Source organism: Rhinoraja longicauda, chromosome 27 (genome assembly GCF_053455715.1).
Source record: "Rhinoraja longicauda isolate Sanriku21f chromosome 27, sRhiLon1.1, whole genome shotgun sequence".
Classification (NCBI taxonomy): domain Eukaryota; kingdom Metazoa; phylum Chordata; class Chondrichthyes; order Rajiformes; family Arhynchobatidae; genus Rhinoraja; species Rhinoraja longicauda.
This window is the reverse complement of record NC_135979.1, coordinates 29,544,162-29,560,530: the sequence shown is the minus strand read 5'-3', so window position 1 is coordinate 29,560,530 and position 16,369 is coordinate 29,544,162. Positions and strand designations below refer to the sequence as shown.

The 16,369-nt window shown below is 43.4% G+C and overlaps 1 protein-coding gene across 3 annotated transcripts in view; it reads left to right on the top strand.

Annotated features, from left to right (window-relative positions):
- LOC144606858 (glutamate receptor ionotropic, kainate 3-like) overlaps positions 1 to 16,369 on the top strand; it is a 552,253-nt gene that overhangs the window by 160,497 nt on the left and 375,387 nt on the right. For all 3 annotated transcript variants that reach the window (XM_078423285.1, XM_078423286.1, XM_078423284.1), the window contains exon 2: positions 15,756 to 15,923. In XM_078423285.1, coding sequence (XP_078279411.1) covers positions 15,756 to 15,923 — 168 coding nt within the window. The remainder of the gene's footprint in view (positions 1 to 15,755; positions 15,924 to 16,369) is intronic.

Here is a 16,369-nt window from a genome sequence, read left to right as displayed (position 1 = left end):
GTATCTCTGAACTAAACTAAACTAAACTATTGGGATTCCTCAGCATTGCACCAGTGAGCCGTCATGGTACACATGACGATCAACTAAACTAAACTAATCTTAGAAAGTTTTAGACTTTATTAGTTCAGTTTAATTTCAGCTCACTTTAGTTTACTGTCATGCATACTGAGGTACAGTGAAAAGCTTTTGTTGCGTGCTAACCAGTCAGTGGAAAGACAATACATGATTACAATCGAGCCTTCAACACGGTACAGATACAGAATAAGGGAATAACATTTAGTGCAAGATAAAGTCCATTAAAGTCCGATCAAAGATGGTCCAAGAGACTCCAATGAGGTAGATAGTAGTTCAGGACTACTCTCTAGTTGTGGTAGGACGGTTCAGTTGCCTGAATAATAGGATAATACTATTATTGTGATATTTTGATGATTTTTAGGATTTAGAACATAGAACATGGAGCAGTGCATCATGTTGGGAAGTTAATAGTTTTTTTCTTTGGTGGTTTTTAGTAAAAATGTTTAGGTTATTCAGTTAACAACGATATTACCCCATCTTTACAAAGGACTGAATGGTGGTGAGAACTTAAGCGAGAAATGTTACAGGAGGGAAATTCAAACTTGAGTTCACACTACAGTATCCTGAGTTCCCGGTTCACATGACAGTATCCTAGCCACGGTTGCATTCTCTGCCACAGAAGTGGAATTCTCTGCCACAGAAGGTAGTTGAGGCCAGTTCATTGGCTATATTTAAGAGGGAGTTAGATGTGGCCCTTGTGGCTAAAGGGATCAGGGGGTATGGAGAGAAGGCAGGTACAGGATACTGAGTTGGATGATCAGCCATGATCATATTGAATGGCGGTGCAGACTCGAAGGGCCGAATGGCCAACTCCTGCACCTATTTTCTATGTTTCTATTTTCTATGTTTCATTATCATTGCCAAAGAATGTAAAGACATAAACAGCTGGATAGCTATGGATGGATCACAGGGCTTTCATTAGGGTCATGGGTTTTTATTGCTCACCATGGGGGCAACATAACGCAAATCATATTCAAAAACATCTGGCGACTGCTTGTTGTACAGCATGTGTGCATGTAACAGAGTTGTTGCTGCAGAACCCTTTTACAAAACAGATCACATGTTCAAGGGTTACTGTAGTGCAGTTGTTACCACATTCACCTAATATGCAAAAGGCCTCTGGTTCGAAACCAGGCAAAAATATTTCGAAGTTTTGGGGCGGCACAGTGGTGCAGCGTTAGAGTTGCTGCCTTACAGTGCTAGAAATCCGGGCTCGATCCTGCCTACGGGTGCTGTCTGTGCGGAACTTTTGTACGTTCTCCGCGTGACCTGCGTGGGCTTTCTCCAGGTGCTCCAGTTTCCCCCCACACTCCAAAGACATATAGGTTTGTAGGTTACTTGGTTGGGTAAATTGTAAATAGTGTGTGTGTGTGTAGGATAGTGTTGGAGTGCAGGGATCACTGGTCTTCACGGACTCATAAGTTCATAAGTGATAAGAGCAGAATTAGGCCATTAAACCCATCACGTCTACTCCACCATTCAATCATGGCTGATCTATCTATGTCTCCTAACCCCATTCGCCTGCCTTCTCCCCATAACCCCTGACACCCATACTAATCAAGAATCAATCTATCTATCTCTACCTTTATTTTTCAATCAGATTTTGGGACAGTTTCTTCCCAGTTGTTATCACCATCGACCACAACTCGAGAGCAGTCCTGAACTACTGTCTACCTCATTGGTGACCTCAGACTATCTTTATTCGGACTTTACTGGCTTTTCTAGCACTAAACGTTTTTTCCTTCTCATGATCTGTACACTGTGAATGGCTCGATTGTAATTATGTATTGTCTTTCCGCTGACTGGTTAGCACGCGCCAGAAGCTTTTGACTGTACCTCAGTACACGTGACAATAAACAAAACTGAACTGAGCTGAACTAAATCAATTAATCAATTTCCAACACATGTTGCCATTTGTTGCTCATCTCACTTCAGTTTCAACAATTGCTGCAGGTTTGATGAGTTCTGACACTATGAGTTTGCTGAGCAGCTCGGCGCTCCTGAACAGTTCTTTCTGCCTTGTGTGGGAGGCTGCCAGCACCATAATAGTTGGGCTTTCAGCTCTGCTCACCTCGACAATGCTGACAACTGTTCTCTGTCAATGGTTTCAGATGAGCAGTTCCACACATGTGTCTACCGATGCCTCTGAATCCTTTCAGAACCGTATCTTTTGATCTTCCCATACGATCTGCTCTCTGATCTGAAAGTGGCAATGATCTTGCCAGCTCGAGATCTTGCCAGCTCAAATATTCTCAGAATATAGAACATTTCTACATTCGGTTCCAGGGGCTACTTTGATTTCCACCCTTCAAGGATTGACGTTATGATTTCTCACTCAGATCAGAAATGGCACATTTTACGACAGGTTGTCTCAGACACCTACAATGTTGATCAATTGTTTCTTGGGCTTCTTGCCAAGTGCCACTGAACACTGAAAAGTTTCCTTTTCTGTATAGTCACCATTTGCAGGTGGCGACATTTCCAAAACATCCTGTAACTCATCATCGCCATTGAGCAACAGGAGTATTATTTGTTACGTCGACTGTGATTCCAAACCCTTGTCATTATTCCTATAAACTGTCTCAGTGGGGCAGGACTGAAGATGATTGAATTGCATGTCAATTGTCATTAGTTTCGGCCTGGCTATCACTATCTTAATAACAGATTAATGCAACGTTGCTCCTTTCAACATAGTGCGAGCGTTAATAGCCATATAGTAAATTGGCAAATTTACTACAGGGCTGTCAGTGGTTAGGGTGAATTGATTATGCTTGACAGCTTGAAATGTTGCCAGTGCAGGTGCAACTGACGCCTGGTTTGTCTCTTGCTCAGGGACATGGCCCAAACGTATTGTGAAATGCCTGCATTCCCACAGGAGTGCAGGGGGATGAGGGGTGATCTTACAGAGGTGTATAAAATCACGAGAGGAATAGATCGGGTAGATGCACAGAGTCTCTTGCCCAGAGTAGGGGAATCGAGGACCACAGGACACAGGTTGAAGGTGAAGGGAAAAAGATTTAATTGGAATCTGAGGTGTAACATTTTCACACAAAGGGTGGTGGGTGTATGGAACGAGCTGCCAGAGAAGTTGAGGCTGGGACTATCCCAACATTTGAGGCTGGGATTATCCCAACATTTAAGAAACAGTTAAACAGGTACATGGATAGGACAGGCTTGGAGGGATATGGGCCAAATACAGGCATGTGGGACTAGCGGAGGTAGGACATACAGTATTGGCCAGTGTGGGCAAGTGGGACCGAAGGGCCTGTTTCCAGGCCTGATCACTCTATGAATCTTCTGGCTTCTCCCTCTTGTTGCTGATGTGGTATTTGTGACTCATGAATTTTCACAATTAATCTGTTGATTTTCTGACTATGTCTCAGCATGGGCACCTGGCAACATCCTATTAATCCAGCCGTTGTGCTGGCATTAATCCCCCCTGGATCAGTGACAAGTTAGACTTGACACAGGCTCGGCAATCCCAGTTAGCCCAAAGGAGAGGAATGATTATGGGAGAGAAAAGCATAGTTATGAGTAATCTGCATTTTATTTTACTAATGAGTTAACTTAAATTAATTCATTGCTTGTAAGTATTTTCAACTGCTTTAAATGTTTTAAGATGAATTACTTTTAAAATCCTTTACTCTTTACATAGTCATAGAGTCACACAGCATGGAAACAAGCCCCTCGGCCCAATTTGTCAACGCTGACCAAAATGCCCCATCTGAAGAAGGGTCCCGACCCGAAACGTCACCCATCTTTTTTCTCCAGACATTCTGCCTGGCCCACTGAGTTACTCCAGCACTTTGTGTCTATCTTCCCCATCTATGTTAATGCCATTTGCCCACATTTGGCCCATATCCATCGTTACCTTCCCTGTCCACCTGTCTGTCCTAGTGTTTTCACATACTTTTATAGTACCTTAACTACCTCCTCTGGCATTTTTTAACATGAATGTTATTTTAGATTTTTTAGATTTTTTTAGATTTTTTAGATTTAGAGGTACAGCGCAGAAACAGGCCCTTCGGCCCACCGAGTCCGCGCCGCCCAGCGATCGCCGCACATTCACACTATCCTACACCCACTAGGGACAATTTTTACATTTGCCAAGCCAATTAACCTACAAACCTGTACGTCTTTGGAGTGCGGGAGGAAACCACAGTTCTCGGAGAAAACCCACACAGGTCACGGGGAGAACGTACAAACTCCGTACAGACATTTTGTTATAGTATGAATAAGGTGGATAATTTTTGAATGTTGAAAATGTTGGGGTCCTCGGTGGGAGCAGTGGTAGAGTTGCTGCCTCACAGCGCCAGAGACCTGGGTTTGATTCTGACTGCGAATGCAGTCTGTATGGAGTTTGTACGTTCTCCCTGTGTCCTGTGTGGATTTTCTCCGAGATCTTTGGTTTCCTCCCGCACTCCAAAGATGTATAGGTTAGTAGGTTAATTGGCTTGGTGTAATTGTAAACGTCGGTGTGGACTTGGTGGGCTGAAGGGCCTGTTTCCACGCTTTATCTCCATATTAGATTAAACTGATTAAACTAAAACTAAACATTCACAAAGAAAACTAATTTCTGGGCAATAATTGGGAAAGTGGTGCATCTGGGTGTCCAGTTTAACACTGTCAAAATATTTCTGTGGGTGGTAATTACTATTTATCATGAGCGAGACTTTGCTCGGTTGGAGTCAGCTTCAGAGACTAAAGTTGTCACTAGAAAGATCCATTCTAGGTAAATGTGCATCTTGCAGTGGGAGAGCTGTGAACTTGGCTGTTTGCTCTCCCTGAACTTTCAAGCAAATATATTTAATATATTTCCAAATGTTATGCACCCGATTCAGATAGTGAAGGGTGTAAATTGATAGTCTAACCATCAGATATCAAGCTTTTCCCTGGAGCATAGGAGGTTGCGGGCTTTAGTTTAAATAAATGCTAGCATTGCATTTGCTTTCTTCACTACCGATTTGACTTGCAGATTAACTGTTTGGGAATCCTGCACCAGCACTCCCAGGTCCCTTTGCACCTCCGATTTCTGGATTCTCTCCTCATTTAGAAAATAGTCTACGTCTTTATTCACACTACCAAAATGCACGGCTCCACACTTTGCCACACTATATTCCATCTACCACTTCTCTTCCCACTCTCCCAACCTGTCCAAGTCCTTCTGCAGACTCCCTGCTTTCTCTACACTACCTGCCCCTGCACCTACTTTCGTATCATCCGCAAACTTGGACACAAAGCTGAAGGAGCCAGTTACTGATTTCAGGTAGCATGGTGGAGTACATGCCTCAGTCAGCATCAATGGTGCCTTGGAAAAGCAGCCAATATAATCAAAGACCTTGGTCATTCCTTCTTCTCCCTGTTCCTGTGCAAAAGATCCAGGAGCTTTAAAGTGTGCACCAGCAGAATCTGGAACGGCTTCTTCCCCTTTGTTACCCGGCTTTGAACGGTCCTTCCATAAGCTAGGGCACTGGCCAATTCACCTCAACCGCATTGAGGACATTTGTCTCTGGAAACTTGCACTACAATGCTGAGATCTACATATACTCTGCTCTCTGTATCTCCCCCTTTGATCGATCTATTGTACAACATATTCAACATATTTTTTTTAATGTATAGTATTATCTGATCTGATAGCATAGCATGCAAAGAGAGGCTTTTAGTTTAGTTTAGTTAAGTTTATTGTCACGTGTACCGAGGTACAGCAAAAAGCTTTTGTTGCATGCTAACCAGTCAGCGTAAAGATAATATGTGATTAAAATTGAGCCATTATAGTGTACAGGTACATGCCACCTTGATACGCATGACAACAATAATCCATAACCTAAACCTATTAACAAATGCCTGCAGGAGAATGATGATTTTTAAAAAAAATAGCATTCATAGGGTGGGGACCTAAATGGTGGCCAACATTTGTTCAGTTGTGTTATGTTAAGAGAGATTGTTGGCTGGAGTCACGGATTAGCAGCACTGTTAAATTAATGTTGTTCACTGACTGATGTCTTGATCTGCCTGCACTGCATATTTCTGGATGGTATTGTTGGCACAGGCACCATCACACTTGCAAGTAGAGTGACCATAATGGTTTACACCACAAATATTTGCCAACATATTGAATCCAGTTCAACGCCCATAATGTTCAAGCAAGTGGCACTACAAGGTTGAAATATGCAGTCGTAACGAAATGAAAGGGTTTTGAATGATTCTCGCAGCCAACTGCTGCAGTGATTGCTGAATAGTTGAATGCCAAGAAGCCCATTGTGATGATATCTGTGGCAAACAGAGCAGACGACAATGATAATTAATGCATCTTCATCCATTGAACGTCACTCCCGAGAGATTCATTAGTGTGGTTTGTAACTTTGAAGAGAAGTGATGAAGTATTTAGGCCTATAACTTGATTATCTGCTCAGCTAAACCCGAGGAATTTGTTAATAATGGATAATATAGAGATACATCTGATGAAAACTAATTTAAAAATGTGTAATACCAATGTATCATACTGACTGAGATATACAAAAAAACAAATAAGCAAGGCATTAGAAATCTAATTATCAATGCACTTACTCCTCACGTCATTTTAAGATGTTCCATTGGATTTATGGCTGGCAGTGAATTTGTTGGTTCATTGACCAAAATGGTGGCATTAGGAGAATCCCTTTAGGGTGCAGCTGGTAGAGCTGCTGCCTCACAGCGCCAGAGACCCGAGTTCAATCTTCACCTCGGGCGCTGTCTATGTCGAGTTCTCCCTGTGACCTACATGGGTTTCCTTCGGGTGCTCCAGTATCCTCCATAATTGCAATATGTGGGTTTATAGGTTAATTGGCCTTTCTAAATAGCCCCCGATGTGTAGAGGCTGGATGATTAGAGAAAGAGGGATAACACTAGATGCAGGAAGATTGTTCCCGATGTTGGGGAAGTCCAGAACAAGGGGTCACAGTTTAAGGATAAGGGGGAAGTCTTTTAGGACCGAGATGAGAACGTTTTTTTTCACACAGAGAGTGGTGAATCTATGGAATTCTCTGCCACAGAAGGACCAGTGATCCCTGTACATTAACATTACCCTACACACACTAGGGACAAATTAAATCTCCCCTCAGCATTCTCAAAAATAAACAGCTCCAGCCTCTCTTATTGTCCTTGGGTAGTCCCACATTCCAGAAACCTTTCTAGGAATATTTTTCTGGATGCTCTCCAATACTTTCAGGCCCTTTCTGGCATTAGGATTGAACTCAATGCTCCACTTGATGTCAGGCCTGCCCCATAAAGGTTCAGCATGACTTTCCCACTTTGGTACTCTTTACATCAGTTGATTATGCCCAGAATTGCCAACAAATCTCTCAATTTCCTTTTCACTTCAAGGTGCCAAAGACATAATCTATGTTCATTGCTAACACAATTCCACAATAGTCCTGGTGTTTACAGTCTCAACAGTTATGAACTGGTTCTAGATTACATTACCAAGTTTACTTGGTAAAAGGAAGAAAGAGTCCACCCTGTTAGGAAGATAAACAGTTGTGTTCTATCTTGTCCAATCATTTTCTACCCTATTTAAAATTGTGTAAGAAAGTCTTACAGATAAACAGTTGTATTCCATCCTGTCTAATGTTGATGTAAAATATTACATCAAATTTCATTTATGAGATTTTTTTCCTTTAATCACCCCCAAACCTGCAATAGAATCATAAAAATGATAGAAAATGTGAGAAATATTTACAGGCCAGGCAGTGGCCAAGGGAAGAAATCGAAAATGAATAATTCTCATCAATGGTCATTCATCAGAACTGAAACATGGACTCACTATCTTCTTTTTAGTTTAGTTTAGTTTTAGAGATACAGGCCCTTCGGCCCACCGAGTCCGCACCGACCAGTGATCCCTGCACATTAACATTACCCTACACACACTAGGGACAATTTTTTACATGTATACATTTATACCAAGCCAATTAACCTGCAAACCCATATGTCTTTGGAGTGTGGGAGGAAACCGAAGATCTCGGAGAAAACCCACGCAGGTCACGGGGCGAGCGTACAAACTCCGTACAGACAAGCACCCCTAGTCAGGATCGAACCCTGGTCTCTGGTCCTGCAAGGCAGTAACTCTACCATTACTCCACCATGCCATGCCAGTGAGTTAAAATATAGAAATAGAAACAGTACCAAAAGTACAGCACAGGAACAGGCCATCCGGCCCACTATGTCAGACAGTACTAACACACAGATAAACTGAGTTTTACTGCTTTGCTGTTTGTAGGGAGTATGCACACCTGACCATAAAGGCCAGCAAGGTCCGGCCAGACCATTTCACATGTCACTGTCCTTTATGATCAGGTGTGCATACCCCCTACAAACAGCATAGTGTCTGTCTATGTGTGAGCTTTGGCCTTTAATAAACGTAGTGAAATGCCTGTGTATGTGTTTGCCTCATTGATCTAAATAAATGAATGAAAAGTGTTCTCATAGCGCAGTGCGTGTGTCAGCGTTTGATTTTAATGGTCAAAATGAATGCGGCTAGAATCTTTGAATGAGATGTCATGATAAAGTACTTACAAATTCAATAAATTCCGACACCTATTTTTAAAAAAATCACCAAAATCAACTTTATTTAAAACAATATATTCCTATGAAAGATGGATAACTGCATGCCAAAATCTTTTTTTTTAAACGGACACTTCAAACGAATGCAAAATATACCTAGAAATGTCACTGGACGAACCTTGCTGCCAGTTTGTTCACGTGTGAATTGTGCTTGTGACACCTCCACATAAGTGCAGGATGTCGATGGTTGTCTTGTTTGCCGTGGTCCCTGTCGTAGTGGACGTCCTAGGTAGCGAAGACTGAGTCACTAGTTATCGTCAGCTTGCCGTCGCCTATGTGGTAGGTTGTCTCAGCTTGTCGCGGGCATTGTCGCGGCCATTGTCGCGGTCATTGTCGTGGTCATTGTCGTGGCCATTGTCGTGGTCATTGTCGCGGCCATTGTCGCGGTCATTGTCGCGGCCATTGTCGCGGCCATTGTCGCGGTCATTGTCGTGGTCATTGTCGTGGCCATTGTCGCGGTCATTGTCGCGGCCATTGTCGTGGTCATTGTCGTGGACATTGTCGTAGGGTTAATTTTTTTGGCGATCTGCTACGACTTTGACAGTCGCCGGCAGTCGCCTAAAGAATCGCGTAAGTGGGACAGGCCCTTAAGTCTTTCAAGCTGGGACTTAGATTGCTCAAGATTTTCACATTTTGTGAAGTTTTTAAAATACATAAATATCTTGCAGTTTTTATCTTTTGGTTGTCTTTCTCGCTTAACCCAGTCTTACCCTTTTCCTTTTAAAGATTCTTCTGCACGTAATTTGACTCTGAAATAATTCCCTTCAATTTCTTTCTTCCCATTGCATCTTCTGTTGTTTCCCACTTCCTGCAACTGAAAGTCTACAGGGATGTTGCATTAGATTCTTTGTCCATTCTGGTCTTGAATCTGTCACTGCACTAAATGTCAACTTCCATTTACAAGAATGTGTGTGCTCACAAGCCTGGGCAGTATGCTCTAAGTGAAATATCCAGCTTATAGGTTATTAGTACATGCAGACTGTAAGAATGGCACCTCATATTTTGCTTGGGCAGCTTACAACCCAGAGGTATGAATATCGGTTTTTCTACTTTCAAGTAACCCTTGCATCCCCTCTCTCACCACCCCTCCCCCACCCGAGTCGGCCTGTTAGCTTCACTGTCATCCTACTAGTTTCACTCTTCTTATTCAGCACTGTGGCGCAGCGGTAGAGTTGCTGCCTTACAGCGAATGCAGTGCCGGAGACTCAGGTTCGATCCTGACTACGGGCGCCGTCTGTACGGAGTTTGTACGTTCTCCCCGTGACCTGCGTGGGTTTTCTCTGAGATCTTCGGTTTCCTCCCACACTCCAAAGACGTACAGGTATGTAGGTTAATTGGCTGGCAAATGCAAGAATTGTCCCTAGTGTGTGTAGGATAGTGTTAATGTGCGGGGATCGCTGGGCGGCGCGGACCCGGTGGGCCGAAGGGCCTGTTTCCGCGCTGTATCTCTAAATCTAAAAAAAATCTAAAAATCTATTCCTTTGCTTTCACCTCTTCCACAGCCGCCAATAGACCATTGTGGGTTCCACCTTTCCTTGGTCATTGGTGCCGGCTTTGATTTGTTCTGCATCTTTTCTTACTAGTTTCCCTCTCTCATGACTCTAACTCTGAAGACGGGTCTCGACTCGAAACGTCACCCATTCCTTCTCCCCAGAGATGCTGCCTGTCCCGCTGAGTTACTCCAGCATTTTGTGTCTATCTTCGGTGTAAACCAGCATCTGCAGTTCCTTCCTACTCAGCATGGATATCAGTATCGTTAAGTACACCAATATTTCACCCAAGTGGAACAAAACTGCCTTTAAAATAAAAAAAAATTGGGTGTCAGCAATACAAAAATATAGAAACGTGTTTGGAGGACCACTTAGAATTCCAACATGGAGCCTAATTTGAAAGCTTGTGTTTTATAGTGAGACATCTCTGCTTGCCGAAGGTCCTGGACTGCTTCCCACTAATAAGCTTCAGTGTACTGATAGCAGCAGTTTATGAGAAAGGCAACAAAGAACAGGTCTCTGATTATGCTTGTTGAGCTATTCCCACCAGAAGATCATTAAAACATCAACCTTGTTACTCTACGCAGTCGAATATTTTAACAGAAAATTATGAAAAATAATGCTCATAAAAAATAATTGCTCAGGCACTAAAAGTAAAACATACCTTAATTATGTATTGAGTACTTTTATTTACTTTACAGCAAAGGACCAACAATTACTGCTGAGAATTTAACTTCACCTGGCTACTTGTTTTGATCCCTTTAAAGTTTGATTTCTTTGGGTCAATTATGTTGTCAAAGAGATTGTGCTCCTTTTCCAAACTAACCTAATGGGGGACCTTCTGTGTTTGATAATTACCGGCCTCTAACTATATTTGGTTCGGCACGGTGGCGCAGCGGTAGAGTTGCTGCCTTACGGCACCAAAAACCCAGGTTGGGTCTTGACTACGGTTGTTGTCTGCGTGGAGTTTGTACGTTCTCCCCGTGACCACGCGGGTTTTCTCCGGGTGCCCTGGTTTCCTCCCACTCTTCAAAGACATACAGGTTTGTAGGTTAATTGGCCTCGGTAAAATTTGTAAATTGTTCCTAGTACGTAGGATAGTGTAAGTATGTGGGGGCTGCTGGTCGGCGCGGACTCGTTGGACTGAAGGGCCTGTTTCTTCTCCGAATCCCTAAACTGAGCTAAAACCGACAATTACTGCTGAGAATTTATCATAACCTGGCTACTTGTTTTGATCCATTTCAAGTTTGATTTCTCTGGGTCAGTTACGTTGTCAAAGGAATAGTGCTCCTTCTCCAGGCTATCATAATGGGAGACCTTCTGTGTTTGATAATTACCAGCCTCTAACTATATGTGATTAATTTAATCAGCGTCCGTGAGCATGATATGGGGAGGTGGGACTTTGGGAGGATGGCTGACCCATTGCAATAACTGCATTCAATATTCTCGTAATCACTCCTGCTGTGATTAAGAAACGACCGTTGCCTTAATGCACTCCCAGAAGAATCGGAGTTTACCTCGATGCGAGAGTTTGACAGCAGCATTTATATTTAATTATAGTTTCATCAACTAAGTGTTTGGTATGAATATAGCAATGCGCTGCTGCATCTACAAAGCATGGCGGACGACTTACTGACATCTTTAAATGAATTCACCCAGAGAGTTGTGAATCTGTGGAATTCTCTGCCTCAGAAGGCAGTGGAGGCCAATTCTCTGGATGTTTTCAAGAGCTATTAAACATAACGGAATCAAGGGATATGGGGAGAAGGCAGGAACGGGTACTGATTGTGGATGATCAGCCATGATCACAGTGAATGGCGGTGCTGGTACAAACGGCCGAATGGCCTCCTCCTGCACCTATTGTCTATTGTCTATTATCCATTGTCTATAATTGTGCCTTTTCTACAATCCCATTCCTCTATCATCTCCTCTGCACCACTCACCTGAGTCATGGAGTAGCACAACACAAAAACAGGCCGCTCAGCCCAACTATAGATGCACACAAATGTTGAAGTAACTCAGCGGGGCAGGCAGCATCTCTGGAGAGGAGAAATGGGTGACGTTTCGGGGTCGAGAGCCTTCTTTCTCCAGAGATTCTGCCTGACCCGCTGAGTTACTCCAGCATCTTGTGTCTATCTTCACTTTAAACCTGCATCTGCAGTTCCTTCCCACATCTTCAGCCCAACTGGCCATCAAAGCTAATCTTGTTTTCACAAATTTGACCCATTTCCTTCAAAACATTTTCTAACCAGCCCCCCAGTCCAAATGTCATTATTGTATTAAAAGGAAATTCAGATGCTGATTTATACCAAAGATAGACACAAAATGTACAGCCCAGTGGCCCAGCGGTAGAGTTGCTGCCTTGCAGCACCAGAGACCCGGGTTCGACCCTGACTACAGGTGCTGTCTTTATGGAGATTGTGACCGCGTGGGTTTACCCCAGGTGCTCCGATTTCCTCCCACACTTCAAAGAACTAAATTAAACTAAACAAAATGCTGGAGTAACACAGAGGGTCAGACAGTGGTTCTGGAGATCCTAAAGAAGGCTCCTGACCCAAAACGTTACTTGTCTGTTTTTTCCTGCCTGACCTGATGAGTTACTCCAGCATTTTGTGTCTACCTGTCATTATTGCATGTTGTTATCAACCACTCCCTCTGCCAGCTCGGTCCTTATACCTACCTGTGTGAAAATGTTTGTTGTGAAATCTTTCCCTTCTTACCTTAAACCTATACCCTCAGTTCTCAGGGTTATTTCCCTAACCCTGAGAAGTAGACAGTGCATTCTCCCTGTGACCACTAGGGCTTCCTCTGAGTGCACCTGATTCCAACCGCATTCCAAAGATGTTGGGATTGGAAGGTTAATTGGCCATTGTAGATTGCCCTCATATATCAGTGGGTTTGGTAATCTGGTGGGAGCGGATGAGAATGCAGGGCAAATGAAAAGTCTGATGAATGTAGGACTGGTGGAAATGGGTAGATGATGGTTGGCATAGAGTCAGTGAGCAAAGAGACCTGTTTTAATACTTTCTCTCTGACACTCGATGACTCTAATCTTGAGTTAATGCATCTTACAACTTAATGCAGTTTACAACCCAGCGATATGAATATTGATTTCTCTAACTTCAGACAACCCTTGCATTCCCTCTCTCTCTCTGTCCCTCCCCCACCCTCGTTATCCTACAAGATTCACTGTTGTCCTGCTTCATTCCACTGTTTGTATCCACTTGTTATCACCTTCCCCACAGCCAGCAAAGGACCATTGTGGGCTCCACTTTTCCTTGATCATCGCTGCTGGCTTTGATTTGTCCCTTTCATACTTTTCTTTCGATGTTCTTTTCATATCTCTCGTTTCCCTCTCTGACTCTCGGTCTGAAAAAAGGTCGACCTGAAACGTCACCTATTCCTGTTCTCCAGAGATGCTGCCTGACCCGCTTAGTTACTCCAACATTTGATGTCTAACTGAAAGCATCTAGATCTCTTCTAAGTTTGAACTCCTGAAGACCAGTAATCATCATATCATATCATATCATCATATCATATATATACAGCCGGAAACAGGCCTTTTCGGCCCTCCAAGACCGTGCCGCCCAGCGATCCCCGCACATTAACACTATCCTACACCCACTAGGGACAATTTTTTTTTTTTTACATTTACCCAGCCAATTAACCTACATACCTATACGTCTTTGGAGTGTGGGAGGAAACCGAAGATCTCGGAGAAAACCCACGCAGATCACGGGGAGAACGTACAAACTCCTTACAGTGCGGCACCCGTAGTCAGGATCGAACCTGAGTCTCCGGCGCTGCATTCGCTGTAAAGCAGCCATCTTTAACATTCCCTTCCCCCTCATGGTGTAGATACTCTAGTCTACCCTCACTGCTCTGATTACACCTCCCCAGGAAAGTTGGCAAAGGTCTGAGCCCACAGATTGGAGCGAAACCACAATGGTCCACTTACAAATTATTGTGATCAATAAAATAGCTTAATTTCAGAATACAAAGACAAATCCAATTAAAAATGTGCTTCGTTCCCCAGGGAAACAAGTCTGCCTATTCTATTATTCATTGTGTTCATCTGTGCATTTTGTGCAGTTTTCCATTGCTCCATTCTGAATAGGAAATTGCTTGTTATGATGAGTTATGATACTTTTAATTGGTGACAGCAGTTTGATTGATTACCGCACAACAAAATTTAAAATATCATTTCCGTGCAGAAAACGTAGCCATTTTTAGCATAGTCAGTTCCTAAAAGGTTATCCATGCTTTGTGTAATTCCCTTCAACGCCATTGAACTCAAATCAAGCAATAATCTCTCAAAGTTTGAATGAAGTGGTTAATTGTGTTTATTTTTAAATTGTCACACTTTGTCACCCAGTTCTCTATTAAACTGTGGTAACATATGCAGGGAACCATCACATCATACAATTGTCATGGAGTGGATGGGGAATAAGGGAAAGGATATTTGGCTTTGAGCAGAAGATTAGATGCAAAAAAACTGGAGTCACAGCAGGTCAGTCAGCATCTCTGGAGAACAGGAATAGGTGAGGGTTCGGGTCGAGACTCTTCTTCAGACTGAGTCAGGGGAAAGGGAAAAACGAAAGGTACAGGGTGTGGTTTTGTTCAGCTATGAGTTCTTATCGAGGTGTATAATCATGAGAGGAATGGATAGGGTAAATGCACAGTCTTTTATTCAGAGTAAGGGACCAACAACCAGAGAACATAGGTTTACGGTGAGGGGGGGGGGGGGGGAAGATTTAATAGGAACCAGAGGGGCATCCTTTTTCACAAAGCGTAGTAGGTGTATGGAACGAGTTGTCGGAGGAGGAGGAGGTACAGGAGTTGAGGCAAGTACTATCGCAACCTTTAAGATCCATTTAGATAGGTACATGGATTGGATAGGTTTAGAAGGATGTGGGCCAAACGTAGGCAGGTGGGACTAGCATCGATGGGGCATGTTGGTTGGTGTGGGCAGGTTGGGCCAAAGGCCTTGTTTCCACGCTGTACGACTCTATGACTCTATACCCTGTTCCCACTCCCACCCTTTTTCCCAACTCACATGCCCATGATTTGTGTGGAAAACTGATGATAATATAACTCCTGTTCAGAGACGCTCTGAGATAATGATCAGAAGAAATCCTCCTGCAACAGGTATCGTACTCCTTTGGCTTTTGATCAGTGGTTATCTAACATGCCCTCTCCTCTGCACTCCACCATCACTCACCATGGCTGTAGTTTGGTTTAGTTTAATATATAGATACTGCACGAAAACAGGCCCTCCAGCCCAACGAGTCCAAGCAGACCATCGATCCCTGTACACTAGCACGATCCTAAACACACTAGGGACAATTTATAATTTTACTGAAGCCAAATTAACCTACAATACTACACGTCTTTGGAGTGTGGGAGGAAACCAGAGCACCCGGAGTAAACCCACGTGGTCACGGGGAGAACGTACAAACTCCATACAGACAGCACCCGTGGTCAGGATTGAACCCGGGTCTCTAGCGCTGTAAGGCAGCAACTCTACCCCTGCGCCACCGTGCCGTCGTACTGTTTCCTGGTGTTTAGTGACCCTCTGCCCTCCTGTTACAGGTGGGATCTTTGAACTAGTGGACGGTGGCACTGTGGGAGCAGAAGAGTTGGCCTTCAAATTTGCCGTCAACAACATCAACAGGAACCGCACTCTGCTTCCCAACACAACTCTGACTTACGACATTCAAAGGATAAACATCTACGACAGTTTTGAAGCATCCCGCAAAGGTATGTCCCTGTTCAAAAGGTACTGTTTGCTTTGTTGTGGCAGATGTTTGATATAATTATATTTCAATATTCCGATTCATTCCACTTTGGCTCCCTGTTTGTGTTTACATAATTTGCTTTATCCAGTTTTGCTCCTTTTAAGAATATTTTTCAGCATAAGAATGCCCTCTATGAACAATGACTTGTTTTGAAGACCTATCCCAGGGGCGGTGGTCTCTCGTTATGTGTACACCTGAATATGGAGCAATATTCAATTGTTGGCTTTGGCTTAGAATCATAGAAGCATATAGTGTGGCAACAGGCACTTCAGCCCAACTTCCCTCTACATTTGTCCTATCCATGTACCTGTCTAATTGTTTCTTAAACTTTGCCATAGTCCCTGCCTCAACTACCTCCACTGGCAGCTTGTTCCATACACCCACCACCCTTTGTGTGAAAAAATGACC